Here is a 20,517-nt window from a genome sequence, read left to right as displayed (position 1 = left end):
ACTGCAATTGACACTATCTTATGCAAAGAAGGCACAATTACATACTACGCACAGAGAGTACTTAAAACAACAAATATTTTTAAAATGAGAGAAAAAATAATGTACTCAAAAGGAAAGGGGAAGCATAAGGGGCATAAATCTTCCAATCAGATCCTAGTCAGAATACTAGAAAAAGATGTCTACTGACATCCTTTAATGAAAGATTTTATAAGACCTCTATATAAGTCATTTAAAGGAAGAATTTTGCAGTAATATGCTAGAGATCTTTCTTGGCACAAATGCCTGGGGTGGGGGGTTTGGTATGTGATACGTTTGGTATCCTCTCAGTGACAGCTGTTTTGAAGGTCTATTCAGAGATGAACTAGATCTAATTCTGTGAGATTTTGGAAGCAGTTTATAGTTCAGGACAGGGTGGCTTTGCACATGCCAGCCTACACAATCCCCATGCTGCAAAATCTTCATGCCGATAGCCACAGAGCTCCAACAAACTGTAACACTTTTCCACTTCTACTTTAGTAATACAAATACAGTGGAATCTCCCTAATCATTTTTCCATACCTAAAAATAACCCTTTGAAATTAAGGAAAAGCACAATGAATTTTCAAAAAGAAATTTCTCTCTCAAAGTGCCTAAACAATTTGGAAGGCACTTTAGCAAGCTGTAACTGAAGTGTTTTGCTGGAAAAATAATGAAAAAGCATGATGGATACCAGTACTAAAACTCCTATCTAAATTCTGCTTCACCATCAACCCACATAATTTCCCACATTATTACCACACACCTAAAATATTTCCAGAAGTTCTTTTTGCTTTCTTCCTAAAAATTCTCCAAAAAGACTTTCTAGAGAGCTAATATCTAGATGAATTATACAGCAACGCCAACATTACAATATATGTGGTCCGTTAATATTTGCCTACTACTACCTTTAACACTGTAATTCACATCAGTTTTCAAAGGACATACTATCTTGAATTGATTTTCCAAAAGCTTTAAGTTCAGATCAAATCTGAATGAGAGGCAATTAAATCTACTGATCTTAATGGGCACCTTTTAAAAGCACACTTACCTGTGCAGTTTCTGTCATTTTCTGTTCAAAATCAGTTTTAATCCCAGCATATTTCTCCACATATAGTTTATAGGTATCTGTAGCTTTTTTCAATTTAACTGCTGCCTACAGAATTAAAACAAACAAAGAAAAAAAAAAAAAACTGTCAGCTGTTACACATCCACTGTTCCAACGCTTTTAAAGTCATTATTAGTAATTAGCCTATAATGACTTATATATAAAAAAAAGACACATATCAAAACAGTGAAATGTTGCAACAAAATTTCACCACCAAATAACTCAGATTCAAGCCTTGAGAGATATCTATTCATAAACCATATAACCACCTTTAAAAATAATAGTTATGTATAATTAGTTATCCCACTTAAATCCCTGCTGCTTTTCAGCAATGACTGTTTTATAACATATTTTGGTATCAACATTTTAAAGTTGAGGCTGCTGAAGTTAACCAATTAGCTCTTTTGTCAAAGATGCAGAAAAAAGGAGGAAGAAAGTAGGGTTAGAATACAGTGCAAACAGAGCACCAGCACAATTTGGTACATTAAACCAAAAATATATTTTTGTGGGCTTAATATTCTTAAAAGACAAAAAGAAATACAGGAAAAAAATATAACAGCAGCAAAACTGAATTAAATGATTGTTTTTAGAAGAGAAAATTATTTGCAAGGTTTATAGAATGATACACAGGACACAGTTTTTGGAAACTGATATTATCTCGCCTTCAAGTTAAAAATCAATTATTTTCTCTTCAACATCAGCTTTTTATGACTTCTTTGCTCAACATTCCTAGTTTATCTCCTTCAAGTTTCCCATCAGTTGAAATAGAAAAAAAAAAAAAAAAAAAAAAAAAAAAAACATTTCTGAATTGTTACTCACTGGAGATAGTTGTTTAATATATATTTTCTATTTGCTCTATTTTTAAATAGCTCTCATCCCTTGTTTCAAATGAATGTTATCAGTCCCATAGTAAAAATGGCAACTACTTCTCACTTCCAGTAAGAAACTTACTACTTGGAAAGCTGAACACTATCTATAACTTTCAGAGAAATTAAAATAAAGATGCCCTTGGGAAAGAGGTAGTTTTCTTTGGAGTTTTAAAGAGAAAAATAACTGAAAAACATGAAAAAATAGTACAGTGCTAACACATTCAGCTAGGAAAATAGCAACCAGGATTTCAAAAGAACATTGAAGCTGCAGTTCCACAAGCATATTTCCCATCACAGAGAAAGCTTAAACAAAGCTTGCTCACATAGTCTTGCAAACGCAGAACAGAGGTAACTTGAAAATACTACCCTATATAAAGATTGTGTATAAGGATCCTTTGGGCATTAAGGATGGCATGACAGGATGCGACAAACATCCATTACTTCCCCTGAACTTTATTTCCACTCTTGCACCTCCTTATAGAGGAATTCCCAGGAAGAAAATAGCCCTGTCTTGATTCCCAGATACCACTTACTATAGAAAAAGTACAAAGTGTTTTATTAAACATTTGGTTTCAAAAAGTTAAGGTTGATTTGCAGTAAGATGATTCTAAATTTAATCACTGAAAAGAAAGGAAATGCAAAGTTACAAGACTTAAATTCGGATTTTTTTGTGAAGCATTATGGAACTGAAACCACATATACATGGGATTTTGACACAAAACTGAAACATTTTCTATCTTTTGCAACCATGTCTAACTATAAGCAGAATCATCAGGGTATGTGCTGAAGAGCATTTATGGAAAGTGATTATTCAGCAAGACAGACAAAATAGTCAAACATGTGAAAGCTACATGATTAACCAATAATCTCTTCTGAAAACAGGATGTGTGTATTCTCAGGTGTAACAATTGCCAGAGCTCCCTGTATCAGACTTACAGTAACTGAATGCATGAGGATCAGTCAACAGTTTTTTTGGCAATCATTATAAATGAAGAAGTTGACATGTCAGGGAACAACAGGAAATTATTACGCAAGTTAACACTACATTTCAGCCTCAGTTTAATGTAATGACATATCTTTCCGTAAGATTCCTCCTCAGACTCTACAATAAAGTATCTCCAAATATTTGGCCTTACAATAAACTTTTAAAAGGCATTTGCTACTGTATCATTTTATTCCATGCTTTGTGATAAAGTAGCTGTCCTGTGATTTTGATACAAACATTCTTTATGGTCTGCTGAAAGTAATAACCCTATTCTATGCCAAAGAAAATTAAAGAATATAGTCTTTGATACCAGCTCCCTGAAATGGCCAGGGTAAATTTGAGTAAAAACATAACTGGAAAGAATGTGATAGCCACAGTCAACAGCTTCCATTGGAAACAGTCTTTTTGAAGCACTAGCTGAGCACTCGACTACAGTCTAATTGTAGACAAAAGCATTGAGGGAATATGCATAAAAGAGTAGATAAAAGCCTTCATGTATGTGTGGAAGAAGTGTTTGTGGAAGAATTGTTTGAAAGCAGGAACTGAGAGGAAAACTAGGGCCTAACACAGCTCTGGCATTACAGAGGCCTGCTTGGGGTGCTACACAGTTGCCACTTCCAGGATGGTTGGTACGCACGGACTCTGCTCCTCCACGGTTCCCTGGGCAACGCAATCTGCCCTCCTCGCAGCTGCAAAAGGGAGTAACGGAGGATGGAGCGGGGTGAAGGCTCCGCGGCCAAACTCTGTTGCACTCCCTGTGCTGGGCTGCTGATAAGCCGCACAGTGGCTGTCTAATGAGAGATATACGATAACAAGTCCGGTGCTGAGCCAGCAAAAGTGGCAAATGATGAACTTTGCTTGAACTTTGCTCATTATAATGTGAAAACCATACCTCCATCCCAAAAGTTACCCGCCTCTGAGGTACGACCACCCCTCACTGAGCATGCGCTCTAGATTTTCGGTTGACTGTACCTTTAAATGAAAGCGAGAAACTTTTTCACCAATCAATAACAATATTAAGTATGACTCTAGTCACTCAAGCTCCACCTGAATGTAAAGAAAAGTATAAAAGGTGAACTAAGGATGAAAAGTCTGGAGGGGAAGGAACCATCGTAACTCTTGGGTCAGTCAACAGGCTGAGCCCCCTTCCCTCCCCTCAGGTCGGGACGCTGCCTGAGGAGACTAAGAAGCGAGGGGGAAGAAACCATCGTAACTCCTGGGTCAGTCAACAGGCTGATCCCCCTTTCCTCCCCTTGCGTCAGAATGCCGCCTGAGGAGACTCGAGACTGAGAGCCCTCTCCCATCTTCTGGGGTGAGTGATGATTGCACATTTGTACATCAGGGCTAGCTAAAAACCCCACGCTCTAGTAGAGAATTTCCTGTACTGACATCCGAAACCTGCTTTGTAAATGTTGCATTTGAATAAATCATACTGTTTGTGAACTCGACTACTTGTTTGGGGGGAGGCGATCGGACCTACAGTTGACAGACTGTTCGTGAATCCGATACTGCCAGAGTCGAGCTTATAGTTGGTGACACTATTTGGGAACTCGATTCGCTCTTAGGAAGGCGATCGGACCTACGGTCCACGGACTGTTCGTGAATCCGATACTGCCAGGGTCGAGCTTATAGTGGATCACGCTATTTGGGAACTCGATTCGCTCCTAGGAAGGCGATCGGACCTACGGTCCACGGACTGTTCGTGAATCCGATACTGCCAGGGTCGAGCTTATAGTGGATCACGCTATTTGGGAACTCGATTCGCTCCTAGGAAGGCGATCGGACCTACGGTCCACGGACTGTTCGTGAATCCGATACTGCCAGGGTCGAGCTTATAGTGGATCACGCTATTTGGGAACTCGATTCGCTCCTAGGAAGGCGATCGGACCTACGGTCCACGGACTGTTCGTGAATCCGATACTTTTTTTTGATATCTCCTTCCTCCCCCACCACCACTACACCACTGCGGCTTTCAAACTGCAACATTTTCAACACAGTATGTCACCCTATAATGTTTCCTCTTTTTACCTTCAGGAGGTAGACAGCAATTTTTGAACAATTTTTGTTTTCAGTTTTCAGTTGGACAAGGGATTATAACATTCTGTCTTAAAGTTTTCTGTAAATTGAACCTTTTTTACTGAAAAGTTTTAATCTTATAACAAGAATTGTGAAAAAAATATATTTTGAATAGTTTACCAGAAAATACCTTGTCATCCTACACATTTCTGATTCATTCCTAAAACCCAACACTGACTGTCAGTTGAGACAGAAAGTATGAAAAAAGGTAGGTTTATGTTAAAGAAAACAATTAGAACAAGCTCAAAAGGATCACTTTTAATATGAGTGAAAAGCTGATAATCAACTGTCCTATCCACTTATCAAACATGGCAGTAAAAAAAGGCACTAAACCATTCTAACAAGGGCAGAGTCCCAGACAGATCAGCTAAATAGAAATGAAATAGGCAGAGGTATCAAGTTTTAAAAAGATAAGGTAGAGCCAACGACAGGGAAACACTTCCCCCTACTACCTATGTTCCTTGAATGGATCCAAATTGCCCAGTGAACCAAGGACAATCCTAAATACAAAATCAGGATACTCATCTTTTGGGATTTTGGTGCATACAATAGGAACACCTTAAATTAGAACGGAAAGTAACATTAACTTTTTTTCTCGTCAATGGAACAGACTTCAAATACTCCTACAATTAGCTATACTGCCCCAGCTAAAGGGAAAGAACAAAACTTTTTATTCCTTAATTCAAAAACAAGGGCATTGAGTTTTTGCATATTTACCTACAGCAGAATTATCCAAAAACATAATAAATTCTGAAACAATTATAGATAATATCTGTAGAAGTCATAAAACACAATTATTGCATGATGTACAATTATTGCATTGATACCTTATCAACCTCTCTCTGGGTTGCGCCTTCTTTTTTCAATCGTTCTTGCTCGACACACTTTGTGTTGTAGTTTTCCTTTGACTTTTGTAAGGCCTGAGTGATACTTTGAATATTTTGCACTGCTTCCAATGTTCCTGAAACAACTTCTTTAGTCTGTAAAATATCACACAGATGTCAAAAACAAATGTTTTTAATTTTAATGTTAACAAGTGATTCTACATGCATATGAAGAATTAATAACCTTCTTATAAGCTTTAATTTGTTCATCTCCATACTTGTGAACTTCTTTTATTATCTCTTGTAATCTTCGTACAAGATCCAAGTGACAGCTTGCTAGTTTTTCTGTTGAGGTTTTGAAAACATCCCAAACAGGTGCAAATGTCCTAGAGGAAAAAAAAAAAAATACACATTTAATGCTCATCTGGATTTTCACCCTTTGATTAGCTTCAGTTTTTTATAGTGCTATAGTATCAGCAATATGTTTACAGAAGTTCAGTCTTATTCCTAAAACTGAAACAAAAGAAATAGCCCCAAACTACTATAAGTTACATTATTAAATATGTTCCAACTGTATTTGGAATAATAGCTAAGTTTTCAGTTTGTGCTGTTTCTCACTCATTAGTCATGTTGAGTGATACATGGAAGTTCACTCAATCTTCCCTATCTTCAGTACACATGAATGGCAAGATGATGCAAGATCAGCTAAAATATATATATAAAACTTTGAATCTGGAAAAGTATTTCCATGCATATACTTGAATAACGCATACATGCACACACAAAAAGGCTAGCTGATTTCCAGTTGTTTTAAATCATCATAGCAGCAAAAAGCAGAAAAAAAATATTGGCAAAGTGGATTGTGTCTAAAAGGGATTTACTGATTAACGGAAATTAACCGTATGGTAAAGGACAGTAAGGTCAGGACATGTCTCAAATACCAATTTCTATACTGAATGAACCACATCAGCTATTCTACAGATATGCTCCTACCACAGCTTCTTCATCAATGCTGTTGAAAAATAAGTACCATGAAGAGCCTTTATAGCACTGATAGCTATTATATTACAGCATTACCTGCTTACATGCAGGTAATGAACTTTTGAAGAGCAGAAATAACTGGTATAAAACTATTCGTTGATGAAGGTTCTCTAAATTTCCAGCAGGAATTATCATAAATAATAATAATAAAAAAATCTTTAGCATCATCTAAGAAGCCTGAATTGTCAGCATGATCTTTCTAATGAAAAATAAAATCCATCAATCGTTCTAATTTTTAAATTCATACCCTGTGTATAAAATTTTAATTAATTTAAAATTTTAACTATGGAATAGGTCTTTCAATATCATTGAAAAGTCTCATTCTTAAATCTCTTATTACAGCATTAATACAGCAATAATGGAAATAAATTTACTGTCACATTTGCTGACCATATGTTCTCTCCTCACATGCTTGGGCACACAGAAGAGAAAGTCATGTTCTGTATCATTCTGTTCTTTCACAGTTCCTACATGTCTTTTTCTAACCAGAAGGAAAGAGCTGTACTGTCCTTTCTTTTAGCTTTTTTCTTTTTTCTTTTTTTTTTTTTGTTTCTTTATTTAGTGGTTTTTTTTTGGTCATAGTTGCACGGTACCTTGCTTTTAAAGTGGCAAGGTTATGGTACCCATTTATCCTTCAACATCGACAATAAAAAAAAGTCAGAATCAAACTGGATTCCTAACAGTCATATAATGAATTATTCTGATTTTATACACACTTACTTACCCAAGTTGTGTGTAATTGCTTGCTGATTTGGCTAGTTTTGTCATTGACCTTGAGTACGCCTCCTCTATTGTAGCTCTGTCAATGAAAGCAATCAAAAGCATAATCAATGCTTCAATTTTGAAGACAGATGGATATGTATTTGAAAAGATCAAAGCATAGGACTTTAGCTGAAAACAGCTACATATTAATGACTTCTCAAAAGGTATATGCAAAAGCACATAAATATGATTTTAAAATATGTATATAAATATATAAAATCCAAGAGCTCAAAATTCGCATAAAATTATTCCTCTTTTCCCTGATGTTTTACCTCTATTTTTAACAGTTCTTAGCAATAATTAGTACACTTCTCAAGCACAAAGAATTTCCTTTTGAAAACAGGAAACTAAGTCGCAGTGTCACCTGAAACTTTAACAGAGGAGTACATATCTAAATCTACTGAACTTCTAACACAACAGGACAGTCGGTTTTTGGAGAAGGGGATTAGGCATGTTAGTTTTAAATGTTAACCACAGTTGTATAATACAGTAACTTAATTACATTTTAAATCTCACGAACACTTTATAAAAAGTTCCCTCACTATGTACAAATAACTTTCTCCCCTCTTAATCCAAAGGTATCACGTTTTAAAGTTTTGCTGACAGTTGTTAACACCTTAATTCTGTATCTCTGGTCAAAAACCTTGAAAGACTGATATAATTTTTACTACTGAAGAAATAATTCCTTTTCTTCCAAACATGAAGAAAAACTGGTATCAACTTAAGCATAACAGCTCAACACTTAATATGACATTTCTAGTTTTCTACATTTATAATTTAAATCAACCTTCAAATTAGAAGTTGGTTATTAAGTGATGGTTAATGGTCACAATTTAGTTATAAGTGAATGGAACAAGCCTAGATATTCTAGTATTAGTTACTTCATACTGCTTTATATATATTCTGCACGTTACTGCAACACATAACTTTTAAATAGAAATCACAAACAGCACGTTAGAGTCAGGATTAACAAAGATAAATATTTACCTTTCTCTAATAAATTCCGCTAAATCTTTTGTTGACAAGTGTCCATGTTTCATGTTGTGATACAGGACATCAAAGCCATTGTTCCTTTCCCCCTAAAGTATAATTAAAAGAAAGGAGAATCATCAAACATAACATGTTAAAGCAATTACAGAACAAAGTATAAAATGTACATCCTTTAACAACTGATAGTTTCATGCTTCATGAACAGAATGGTTATGTCTAATTCCTCAGACTTCCCTCCACCCCCAATAGCTCTGTTAGTCCCAATAGTGTCATATATAAAAACACTAGAACCAAAACTACCTCAGTAGCCATTATTACCCTCTCTGCCAAACCTAATGACAGCTCCTCTCTTATATACTTCTGGGTTATATTCAAAACCATTTATTTTCTGGATTTCTTCAGCTCATTTATTCTTTTACTCCCTACCTTAGTGAAAACATTTAATACTGCCTTCCTCTTCCATTCTATCAAATCTTTCATTATTCCCAATACAGTGGAATTCAAATTTGGGGATCATCTGATAAACCACCTCCCCAGTTCTTCACACTTCACAGTTATTATTCTATTTTTTGTAAAATTTGTAAAATCACCAATCTCTACTTTCCAAGAGGTAACTTTGTTCTTATATTTGTTTTTAAAACTTAAAACACATTCCAATTAACTAGGCAAATCTCACCAGTAAAACTAAGACGCTGTCCTAAACACCAACTAATAAACTCAGCCAGCTTATCACTCTGGCACCAGGCTGAACTTGTCCCAGAAAGGAGAAAGCATCAATGAGGACTAAAGGAAGGCAAGGCAAGGCACAGCAGCACTGCTGCTACCAGGGAATCCATTCCCCTCCCTCCCTTACAACATCTTCAGATCCATTTTGCCACAGGAATACTGTCTTCAGGAAAACTGCACATATGTTCAGAGGGGAACAGAAGGAAAGAGGGGAAGTAGGATGTTGGACTTCTCAGAGGGGAACAGAAGGAAAGAGGGGAAGTAGGATGTTGGACTTCTCACAGTGGCAGCTCTGTTTCCAATGAGAGGAGCCTGACGATATGGTCACACATCCCGCCTATCACTTATGCCCTTTTGTTCTAAGGCAACTTGTTTGCGCAACCAACACGATTAAGGAACTTATACAGCTGAAAAACAAAGCTGGCAAATAAAGTTCAGTGATCTGGATCACTATGAGGACAAACAGCTGTACTGCTAAAGCAGAAGAGATAGCAGCAGAAAGCTTGGGGCAGGCAGCAATCTGCAACCTAAGTGGAAGCAGCTAAAAGTGAATGGAAGATCTTTACAGCAGCCATATTTATGTTAAATGTGAAGAATATTAGGTAACACAGAAGTCTCATCATTAATATAAGAAGCTCCCTTAAAGGATACCATGAATATACACAAATTCACAAGTAACAGGTGAAGGAAGGCAATTGGATTCAGATTGCTATCCAGAAATTAGAATATTAGCTTTATTTGCTCCAAGTATTAAAAAAAAGAAAAAAAAAACAAGCAAAAAAAACCCAACAACAACAACAACCTTTAAAATAAATGTTTCTAAGGTTGCAGGAAGTTGTAACCTGTTCATCAAAATGTAGATCAGTTTAGCATAATTGCAATCACAGAAAGACCCGTAAAAACTACGATACTAGTAGAGCTAAACTGTTTATACTAATATAAAAAGAGAACTACGGATAGAATATGGATTTTACAGTTTAACAAAGGATAAGAACACAAACTAGTAGGAAATACATAAATTGTGCTTTTATTTATGTTACATAGTCTTAGTATTTCAAGTACTAATCTACCTGTAAAAATTCAATAAGTTGTTTGGAGCAATTGAAGATACCAAATCCTATGTTCATATTGGGCACATAGGGAATATAACTAAGAACTAATAACAAATTATGTCCGAGACAACCATATCTATTTTTATTATGAATAAGATCTCTGCAAAAAGAAAACAGTTTCAACACCCTTTCTGGGATATCGAACTAGCTTTCCTCACAGTTTGAGGCACAGAATACTTTTTGTTACTGGTGTAGTAATAGGTACATACTAACTTTTTGTATTTACTCTATATGAACCCCAATGAATGCATCACATTACTGAAATGTCAGAAGGACTCTAAGACATCACTGATATTTTTCAATTATGATATAAATCTAAATTCTTCTTTAGTCACTCTGAAGTTATTACTATGTCTAAATCCAGAGATAAACATTTACCAGTAAGTGTTAAGCAGTTCTTCCAGAAAAAAAATAATATAATGCTCCTTTATGAGCTGTTCTCTCTTTCCCTGGCTTTAATGTGCTTCTTCTAAGCCAATACATTGCACACAATGTGTTGAACACAGATTGCTTGGAAACTCTGGAAGAGACTTTTTGTGATGGAGTAGCTTTTAATCTTTTCTATACTGGAGCACCATAAATTTCCTGCCTGGGCAAAATACAGGAAGGGTAGTATAGCCTTGACCCTGTGTCTGGCTGTGGTCTTCCTGAGCGCTGATAATCTATCACCGTCGTAACTTCACAAAGCTTGACAAAACGACATGATTCGGAACAACAAATTTCCATCTTCTTCTTGTTCCCTAACTGTACGTAAAATATACTGCAAAGCAACTGTTTTTTCCCCTTAAGTTTTCTAGTCAGTCCTACTCATTCTTGACCTCCCGTCAACAACAAAAAGCACAGCAGAGAACCAGAACAGATATTTTCCAAATTAAAAAAATCCCCTGAAAGCCACGTTTTATCCACCATCAATAGTTACTAATCCAAGAAATTGTGAAAGATACATTAAGATTTAAAGAAAGCAGCAAGACTCCCAGAACTGAGGCACAATGTGGTTTAAATTCAGCACAGGCATAAAACCTGTTTTCACTTACTAGTACAATGCCAAGTGTCAGATTATTTTACCACTATCAGGCTCCACCTATAAACACACGTCTAAAATTCAAAACTGCATGTTAACTGTCCAGTTATTTCCAGGTTACATGATCAAGAGTTCTGATAATTAACCTGAGGACAATTCTATAAATTATGCCTTTCCCACTTATCTCTGAAGACATAAACCTAACACAGTGAATGTGGTCTGGCGGCACACATTTTTTTTTGCATAGGAAGAGCTTTGCAGTCTATCTACAACTACTGCATTTAGTAGTTATTTTTATGAAGACTAACTCAAATATTCATATACAAATCAGAATTAAGGTTTTGTATTTAGGATAAAGACAGAGACATATGCTGTGGCTAAGCAGGAAAAAAAGGTGGTTGAATTCAAGAAAATAGTAGTACATTTACTGTGTATGCACATAACTGGCAACAAGCCTGCTCTTTTTTTTGCTAGTTCTCCCTCAGCATTCCCCCCAATATGTTGTGCACTATTCTTTAGGTGGAAGCTATATGTCAAGCTAATTTTTCTTCATTAAGTGTTTTTACCCCCAATTCCTGATACCAACAGCAATAACTGGGGTCACAAAGTCCAGTACTGACCTACTTAAAATTAAAAAAAAAAAAAAAAAACAGCAGACAGCTGAGGGAACTGAGACCTTCCACTCCCATTCAGAAGCAATTATCACTGACTGCTAAGACAGAAAGCCAGTGAAGGCAGATGCGGGTTTATCTAGCAGTTGCCTAGTTCTTGGAGAAAGTAGAACCTCTTTCGTGATCGAGAATTATGAGATTATATGCAATATAGTTCCTGATCAGTTTGAAAGACCATTCTGTGAATATCATTTGGGGTGCATAATGTCATCTGTTGAGGATAACACTGCCATAATTTTGCAAAAACAAACAAAACCCTGTAAAACTGTGTTTAAGAATGTACAATTTTAGTAGTCCCCTCTCCATGTGGTCTCCATTTAATTACTTAGGATTTTCTAACATTTTTTTTTTCCTAGAGTTAACAAAACCTTACTCAGAAGCTGGCATTCTTGTTGAGATTTACCATTTGACAATGTCATAAAAGAGAAGATGTAATGTACATGTCTCGACAGCAAGCTGTAAGAGGAAAGACTTCTAACATAAGTAAACACCTCAAATAAGTCTACAGTAAGACACTACCGACCACTCTGCATACAAAATCAATTAGAATGATGGAAAATGAGGGCAGAGTCCTTCCATTTCCCTTCATCAGAAACTAACTGCTATTATTTTCTTATGGAAATGAAAGCAACCCTGCCAGCAATTGTCAAGTCAGAATTCACTATTTCCATGACTTGTGCATAACAGGAAACAGATTACAGGAACTCCCTGTTTTGCTAAACTATTTTATTAGGTTTCACATATTTTTAAGTATAGGTTTTTGTTTGTACATATAAAGACAATTCTGAATATAAAACTTATGTATAGTATAGTAAATAGAAATTTGAGGGAATCTGTAGCAGCATTTATTTCTTATGTTCCTAAACAAGTTGTGTAAGTACAGGCTCTACTTTGGACTAAAACCTTTCAACATTAATGCATATTAGCACAAAAGACTAATACTCTCTTTTTACCTTGATGCAAACAGATGTTCCTTAATTATTAAGGCTACTCTAAAATCTCCATGACCAGATATTTCTACTCATTTAGTCAGTGGGAGAAGAAAGGACAGCTGCAAATACTGTTTCGATACCAAAACTTAGCAAGTGAGATGTTAATATTTACATGTATTTAAACACCTTATGATTTTGGTCAAACTTTGACCAGAGAAGTTCAGATGGTTAAGAAAAAAACAAAAACAAACAAAAAAAACCCTAAGTTCAGTAAAGTAAGAAGCATTCAAAAATATGCAAATTGTCATCTTTTTAACCTATGCTTTTATAACCTACATTAGTAGTAATTGAGTATTCATTCATGATCATCCTTCATTACTATTCAGCCTTCCACACATTACCATATTACATTCAAGAAATAGAATAGAATAAAACTATACTTTTTTTTTTTTTTAATAAATTGCTAAAGTCATATCCTTTAATCCTTTTTTAAAATAGCCTCTGAAGCTCACAAATTATTCTCTAGAAAATGGGTGAGCAAGTACTTGAGCTGCAACATTCAGAAATGTCAACTCAGCTTAATTACATGGATTTTATTTATTTATTATTTATTTATTTATTTTTTAACCAGAAAAGGTTTAGGTCTCTATCTAGTTCTCATTTTAGGGCATTTGAAGTAAATTAAACTCCAAAATTTAATTTTCAAATCCTGTTTTGATATACCATTATTGCCTTACTGAGGAAGAAGCCTAACAAAAGAAAAAGGAAGCTGTAAGCAAAACAAAATTAATCTTCCAGGAGGTATGCATATTTTAATGAATTCTTGTTCTTACGGTTTTTGCTCTTTACTCTGTTTTTTAAAAAGAACAATCCCATACAGCTCAGGAGAACCCCAGTCACGTTGTCTTAAAATGGCTTTCTACACTTGTGTTGAAAGCACAACTACAAAGTAACCTCCTTAACCAAAAAGGAGCCCAGCACCAGAATTACTCCTTCCTAATCCCCTATATTCCACCAGAATGAACAAATACACAGCATCTAATGGTTGGTCAAGCACAGACTAATTCTTAAGCTTCTCACTAGGTTTTAGGTCACAGATAGCTAAACATTATACATATACAAAAAGGAAAAAGAATGAATACAGGCAATAAAGTCACATTGTTCAAGAAAGTAAAGTTTTCTTTTGCCTCTTGTTTTGCAGTTCCAGGGAGGCTGGCCTAAATATAGTTTTACATTTAAAAGTTCTGCTCACACTACAATGTCAGCTAGGGGTATGAAAAAATCCACACCCCTAATCAACACACTATGCATAGAAGAATCCTAGTAAATATAAAGCTTCTAGCATAAAAATCATTTCAGTAGCAACATTTTGTCCATTCCAAGAGCTGAACCAATATGCCCCCTCACAGCTGTACACGATCAATCCATTAACATGGCAGGAGGGGACACACAACCACCTCGCTTTTAGTAGTGAGGCACAAGATCCAACACAACAAAACAGGAGATTCTGAAAATTAGAACAGCCACACAATACTCAGCACTTTAACAGCACTTTATTCTACACAACATAAAATATGAGAGGAATAGAGCATATCTGGGTAAATGACCTTCATGTGAAAAAATGAGTGCAAGAATTGCACTCAAAAAAGTTCAAATTAGGTATTTCCTGAAACTATGTGCAATTTTTTCAACAACAGTAAGATTTAATTAACATAGTTTACAAAATACCTTATTTGACTATCAATTTACAAATATTAATGTAACAGAACAATAGATTGCATGTTCCTACTCTGTTTAACTATTAATCTACAAATATTAGTGTCGCAATGATAGATTTGGAGTTCATTCCTATACTTCCAGAATGAAAGTTACAAACATTAACAATAAAAAATCTACCTACAGGCTTTGGAAGATATATACTATTCATTGTGCCTTGTTTTCAATTTACTCTCCTAAAGGATTAAGACTTTAATTAAAGTGATAGAACTTCACCTAACCCCAAATAAACTCATTTTAGATGCTCTGATAAACACTGCTGTCATATTGTTTAAACTATTACTGCTTCCTACTGCTTAAAAATAGTTTATTTAATTGACCACGGACTCTGGGACTCTGTATACATGAAAATATTCTTCTGATAAATATTATGGTGTTATATTTTTCCAAAGTTAGCTATCAGTAGTGAATTTTCAATTACCTTGTCTCTGAAAAACCTATAAAAATTCAGAGAATATAAAAATACACAAAAGTGGTTGTCTGATAGACCAGGCAATGTAAATATCTTCTTCAGTTTGAAAAATCTTGAGCAAGTCTAAAACCAAAAGGGAACGGACAATTTCAATTTGCTTGTTCCAGTTTCAGTAAGATATTATATTCTTGAAAGCTACAAGTAATAGCAATTAAAAAATAAAGGGAACAGGTCAAAGCATACATTTTTAGATCACAAAATTTCCAGAGTTAACACAGACAACATAAGGAAGAGATCAGTTTCCAGCTTTATGAAGAACTTCTAACAATTTTATCAAATAAATTTGAAAAAAATAGGAAATACATATTGGTTTAGAAGTGACTTATTTTGGTTAACTTAATGCAGTTTAATAGATTTTCAATAATAACAGTATCACCTGCACCATTCAACCACTCAATTTAAAATCAAACTTATGTCAAAGCTTGTGCAATACTTCCTTAGTGCTAAGACGACAGTAAGCCAATGATAATAAATGTTTTTTATTCTACTGTACCAGCATCAGCCTACTCAAAGTGACAAAACCTTATTATGCATAATGGAAATAACTCAGGAAAGTCTTCCCTTTAAGTTTCATCCTTGCTTTGATACAGCACATACATAGCAGCAGGCACCCACTGTTTTATGACAACATCCTAATTAGGAATTGGGAATGTTTGGACATATGACTTGAATGCCTGAAACTCAGTCATAAGAATAAAAGCAATGTACCATACTAGCCTGTACTACCTGTTTGTAACTTTTGATACCACCTAAACTAACTGTATTCTACTGTCTTTGAAAACTGCTGCTCTAGAGTTCTTGACTACATTGCGTATTTACTGACCCCTATATTTTTCAAGTCATAGGCCAGTGACTTCAACTTTACAAGTCCTGAAAATAGCTTTGTTTATCTTTCAATGCCCTCTTGGAAGCAGCTGACAGGTCCAAAACCATCTTAGAGAAAGCACATTTTTCTTACATTCCCTACAGAAGTACCTGCAACTACTCAAGTACTTTTAAAAACAATACAATATGAAAAACTGTAATAAGTTACAAGACTACTACCATAGAGAAACTAAGATTTGTTTTGTTTTCATGAGATCATTTTTAGGAAGTTTTTAATCTCTTTTCCTACCAACTGCAGAAAGTTACTGAATAGGTAAAGGACCTTCTAAAGCAGAAAGTCTAGAGTTCAATTTCCAATGCACAATTTCAGGGGAAAATTGATGTCAGCATGTACATGTATAATTAAATATTAATTATACGGTGCAGATTCATTTTCATGTCACTATCTCACAGAGCATAAATGCCCCATTTCGTAGATGAGGAAACTGGCATAAGGGAGCCGAAGGTTTTGCCCAGTGTCACCTAGAAAGCCAAAGCAAAAGAGAGAAATGGGACACAGTTCTTCAGAAGTTCTATTCACTACCACCTCGCCTTCTACTTAATCATTTCTTTTATTCTCTAATCATTACACATTCGGTGTTTTTCCACACACAAACTGTTAAGCTTCACCTTAATCCTGTCACTACATTTCAAAGTATATAAAGGGCTTGTATCCTGTATCTTAAAGTATTACAGTTAACAGTTGTGAACAATAATCCATTCTGAAAAGTCGACCAAAACGGACAGACCTAATTATGCAAAATGACCTGTGTATTTACGTTTGGTCCCCAGGAGCTGTAGATACTAATTACTTTCAGACATAAAAATCATCATATTTAGACACTACAGTTACTTTTGGAAGATATTTACCCACATCAGCAAGGAAGCAGCAATCCCTGTTCCTTTTTATTTTACTTCTAAACAAAAGAAAACCCTGTCCATGGTATTGCAGATGTTTGACAATTTTTCAAGTGTTTGGACCTTGCCTAGTGTCTGTCATAACTGCAAGACAAGCAAGAAAAGTATGCTTCTTTTTCCTATTTTAAGGCATTTATGGAGGTAGATGAACTGTGCTAACAGAAGACAACCTCTTTCACTCGGCATTCACCGCTGAACCCACAGGAGGAGTCTTGCCAGCCTCACTATAAGGCAGAGGCTCTGCAGAGCAGCAAGGGGGAGTGGGATGGGACAGGAAGGGGGGAAGGACATGTCCACTATCTCATATTTGCTGATAGCACTTACGAAGCCACAGTCAGGCCAAGAAAAGCTACAGGAATGGGCCCACTGCCTTTACTGATCTAACAGCATTACCAGCCTAAAACACAGCTCGACACAAACAGCTAAAAGAATATACCAAAGTTTTGTTAAATAGCATATTTAAAGTGAAAAACGCTCACTTTCACTTTTTATTTTATTCCTACTAGAGTATACTAACTTTTAGAGTGAAAGTAGGAATTTTTGTATTAGAAAAAATTATTATTGTACAACAGATAAACTCTTCACCCTAATAACCCTATCCAACAGAGGAGCTTCCCTTTAAAACAGATTCATAAGGGAAAGCAAATCTAATATTTTATTATACTGAATACTGATATTCTGTCTAAAACAAGAGTGAAAATAAAAAGACAAAGTAAAGCTGTCAAAGACAAAACCAGGCTCACGTTACATTTTATTTCTAATAATAACACATTTGTGAGATCAATTTTCTCTAAGCACTGAGAATGTGCTGTTCATGTAGAAAAAGAGCAGAGAGATCTAAAAGTTTCTCTTCCTATTCCTGTCTTGTTAAATAGTTGCTTTAACGTTTTCCTTACAAGCTGGTAGAGATGCGTGTTAAAAACTAAACCTCCTGTAAACCAGCAGAGCTGCAAGACACCTGATGATTATAAGAACTGTTATTTTTATGCTTTGGTCCAGATGCATCCACAGTGAATACAAGTTATAATTCATGTGAGACTGAATATGAATTCAAATTCATGCTCTCTCCGCAGGAACGTATTTGCTCGTTTATTAAAAAAATAAAATAAATAAACGTGCCTCTCCACGAAGACGGGTGCCCAGCAGCTACGCTTACAGAGCAGGCTGCAAGGTCTGTTGTTCCTCCCACTGGCTGCACCCTGGGACACGCAAGGGGAGCAGACTCCAGGGTGCAGCTCCGCGGCCGGTACGATCCCCCCCGTGCACCCGCGTTAGCCAGGAGGCTTGAGGAGGGCAGGTCGGGCTCGAGGCGAGGCCACGTTGAACGAGAGCCCCCGACTGAGGGCGGCGCGGCCTCCACACCGGCGCCCACCCGCCCTCCTTCTTCCCTGGCCGTCCACAAGACAAGAGGGGACACAGCGCGACGGTCCCCGCTGCTGCCGGCCGAGACTGGACCCCGCGGCGCCCCGTACATCACCGCCAGGCCGCAGCCGTTACTGCGGAGCGACGCCAGCTGCCCCATCCCCCCAGGCCCCTACATCCGTACCCAGAAGCTCTCGGCAAAGGACGCCATCATCATCCCGCCGCCGCGCGGCCCTCGCTCAGCGCGGCCCGGCCCCAGCGCCTCCGCCGGCGGAGGAAGCAGGCGCCGCTGCAGCGCGCCGCCCTTCCCGTCACGGCGCCGCCGCCACGCCGGCCCCCGCGCATGCGCCGCCAGGGGCCGTCGCCGTGCGCGCGCCTCGCCACAGCGGCGCGCGCATGTGCGCGGGGCTGCCGGCACACCTAGCGCGGGGTGCAGCCGTTAGGCCCCGCCCCTGGTGCGTTCGTGCCACGCGCGGGTGGAGTAAGGGGAGGTGCCACTTAAGGTCTGCCCGGGCAGCAGCCCAAGCTTCACCATTCACCAGAACAGGAAAGTGAGGGACAGCTTGGAGAGTTTTGCACAAGGCTGCAACGTTGCAGCATAAGGGCATAGGTGAGGCAACTAGATCCTATCTTTTTTGGAGAAAAGATTAACAGAAGGCCTAGTTGTAGTTTTGTAGTTTCTAAAGCTTAGAAAGAATAACTACTGAGGCTTCATCAGATTTAGAGAAACTTCTTCCAAATGTAAACTTCCACGTAAACTTCCAAGTGAAAACAGAGACACAAGCCAGTAATTGCAGTCTCCAAGGGATTCACTTCCCAAATGTGAAAAAAATCCTAATTATAAAAATATACTTACAGAAGACAATAACTGGGCCTGTCCAGAAGAGGAGCAGCTTTGGTTAGCTCTTTTCTCCAGTGTGGTTAATGAAGCAGGAAATAGTATTACCACTACCTCACATGGTTGTTGCAAAGGGAAAGGAAAAAGAAACCCCTCACACCTCACAATTTAGGAATGCTAAAACTCATCACTCTTAAGCTAAGTCCTCTTGCTCCCCTTGAATCTGAAGGTCTTGAGGCAACTCACCTTGCCCTCCTCGTCTCAGGGGCCAGACTCAGGTGTGGCAATGGGCACAGAGACAGCCTGCTTGCTACCACCAGCATTTCTACTGATACTACTCAGTCCTGTTGCATGGCCTGCACCCTTACACTCCTCCGTCACGCATACAACCAGCCAGCCAATCTGCAGGCAAACAGTAACCTTGCTCAGGAGCCCACATAGCTGAAATGGGCTTCTCCCTGCAACACTCAGCCATTGCACAGTTGCAGAAAAACAAATTATTTCTGTATGTTTGACAAAAATGGCTACCTTAAATATGGTTGGCACTGATGGTTCATCACTATTCCACTGTTAGGACAGGAACTGGCAGACAATCTTGAGTAAAATCCCCTCTAAAGGATTCAGTAAACCACTGAAGATTGATTACACCCAATCCTAGAACACATACTTTTTTTTCATTGCCACATTGAACAAATTCATACTCTTTTGAGGTAACTACAACAGTAATGAGCATCTTTTCAGCAAGACAGCAGAAGATCCTTCAGTGCAGTTGGTGCCTAGGTTCACTGTGAACTACTGGGCATCCTAGTATAGATTACCATCCCAAGTACTTACTTGCACAGGATGCGACAGTTTGAGGGACAGGCTCCTAAAAGGTCTCCTTCATCCATAATCGTCTCACCAATCGTCTCGACAAATTATTTCAAACATACTAAAACTTCAGTTTCCAGCCCCTTCTTTTCCTCCCTGCACATTATTAACTAGCACAGAGACTGTGGACTGTTGGACCAGAATACAGTAAATATTCACCAAACCTTCATCTCTCAGTCTATGCAGTGCTGCTTTTCACTAAGAGTATTAATTGACCAAAACAGCAGTTGAGGTTTCAGCAGTGACTATAAATAAAAGACCAGATCTAAGCAAAGATGTTGGGAG

General features: G+C 37.3%; 1 protein-coding gene across 1 annotated transcript; it reads right to left on the bottom strand.

Moving 5' to 3' along the window:
• Nucleotides 1-942: 942 nt before the first annotated feature.
• Nucleotides 943-18,746, bottom strand: LOC148590151 (F-BAR domain only protein 2-like). Its single transcript, XM_088539419.1, has 6 exons — nucleotides 18,709-18,746; nucleotides 8,668-8,759; nucleotides 7,643-7,717; nucleotides 6,122-6,263; nucleotides 5,881-6,033; nucleotides 943-1,171 (listed from the first exon to the last, which is right to left on the bottom strand). Exons 1-6 carry the CDS (start codon nucleotides 18,739-18,741, stop codon nucleotides 1,037-1,039), a joined length of 630 nt encoding a protein of 209 aa, XP_088395545.1. The 5' UTR covers nucleotides 18,742-18,746; the 3' UTR covers nucleotides 943-1,036.
• Nucleotides 18,747-20,517: the final 1,771 nt, after the last annotated feature.

Source organism: Tinamus guttatus, unplaced genomic scaffold (genome assembly GCF_059628265.1).
Source record: "Tinamus guttatus ecotype Peru unplaced genomic scaffold, ASM5962826v1 Tinamus_guttatus_pri_ptg001664l, whole genome shotgun sequence".
In the NCBI taxonomy this organism is placed as follows: Eukaryota; Metazoa; Chordata; class Aves; order Tinamiformes; family Tinamidae; genus Tinamus; species Tinamus guttatus.
Note: the sequence above shows the minus strand (reverse complement) of the source record. Positions and strands in the feature narration are given on the sequence as shown.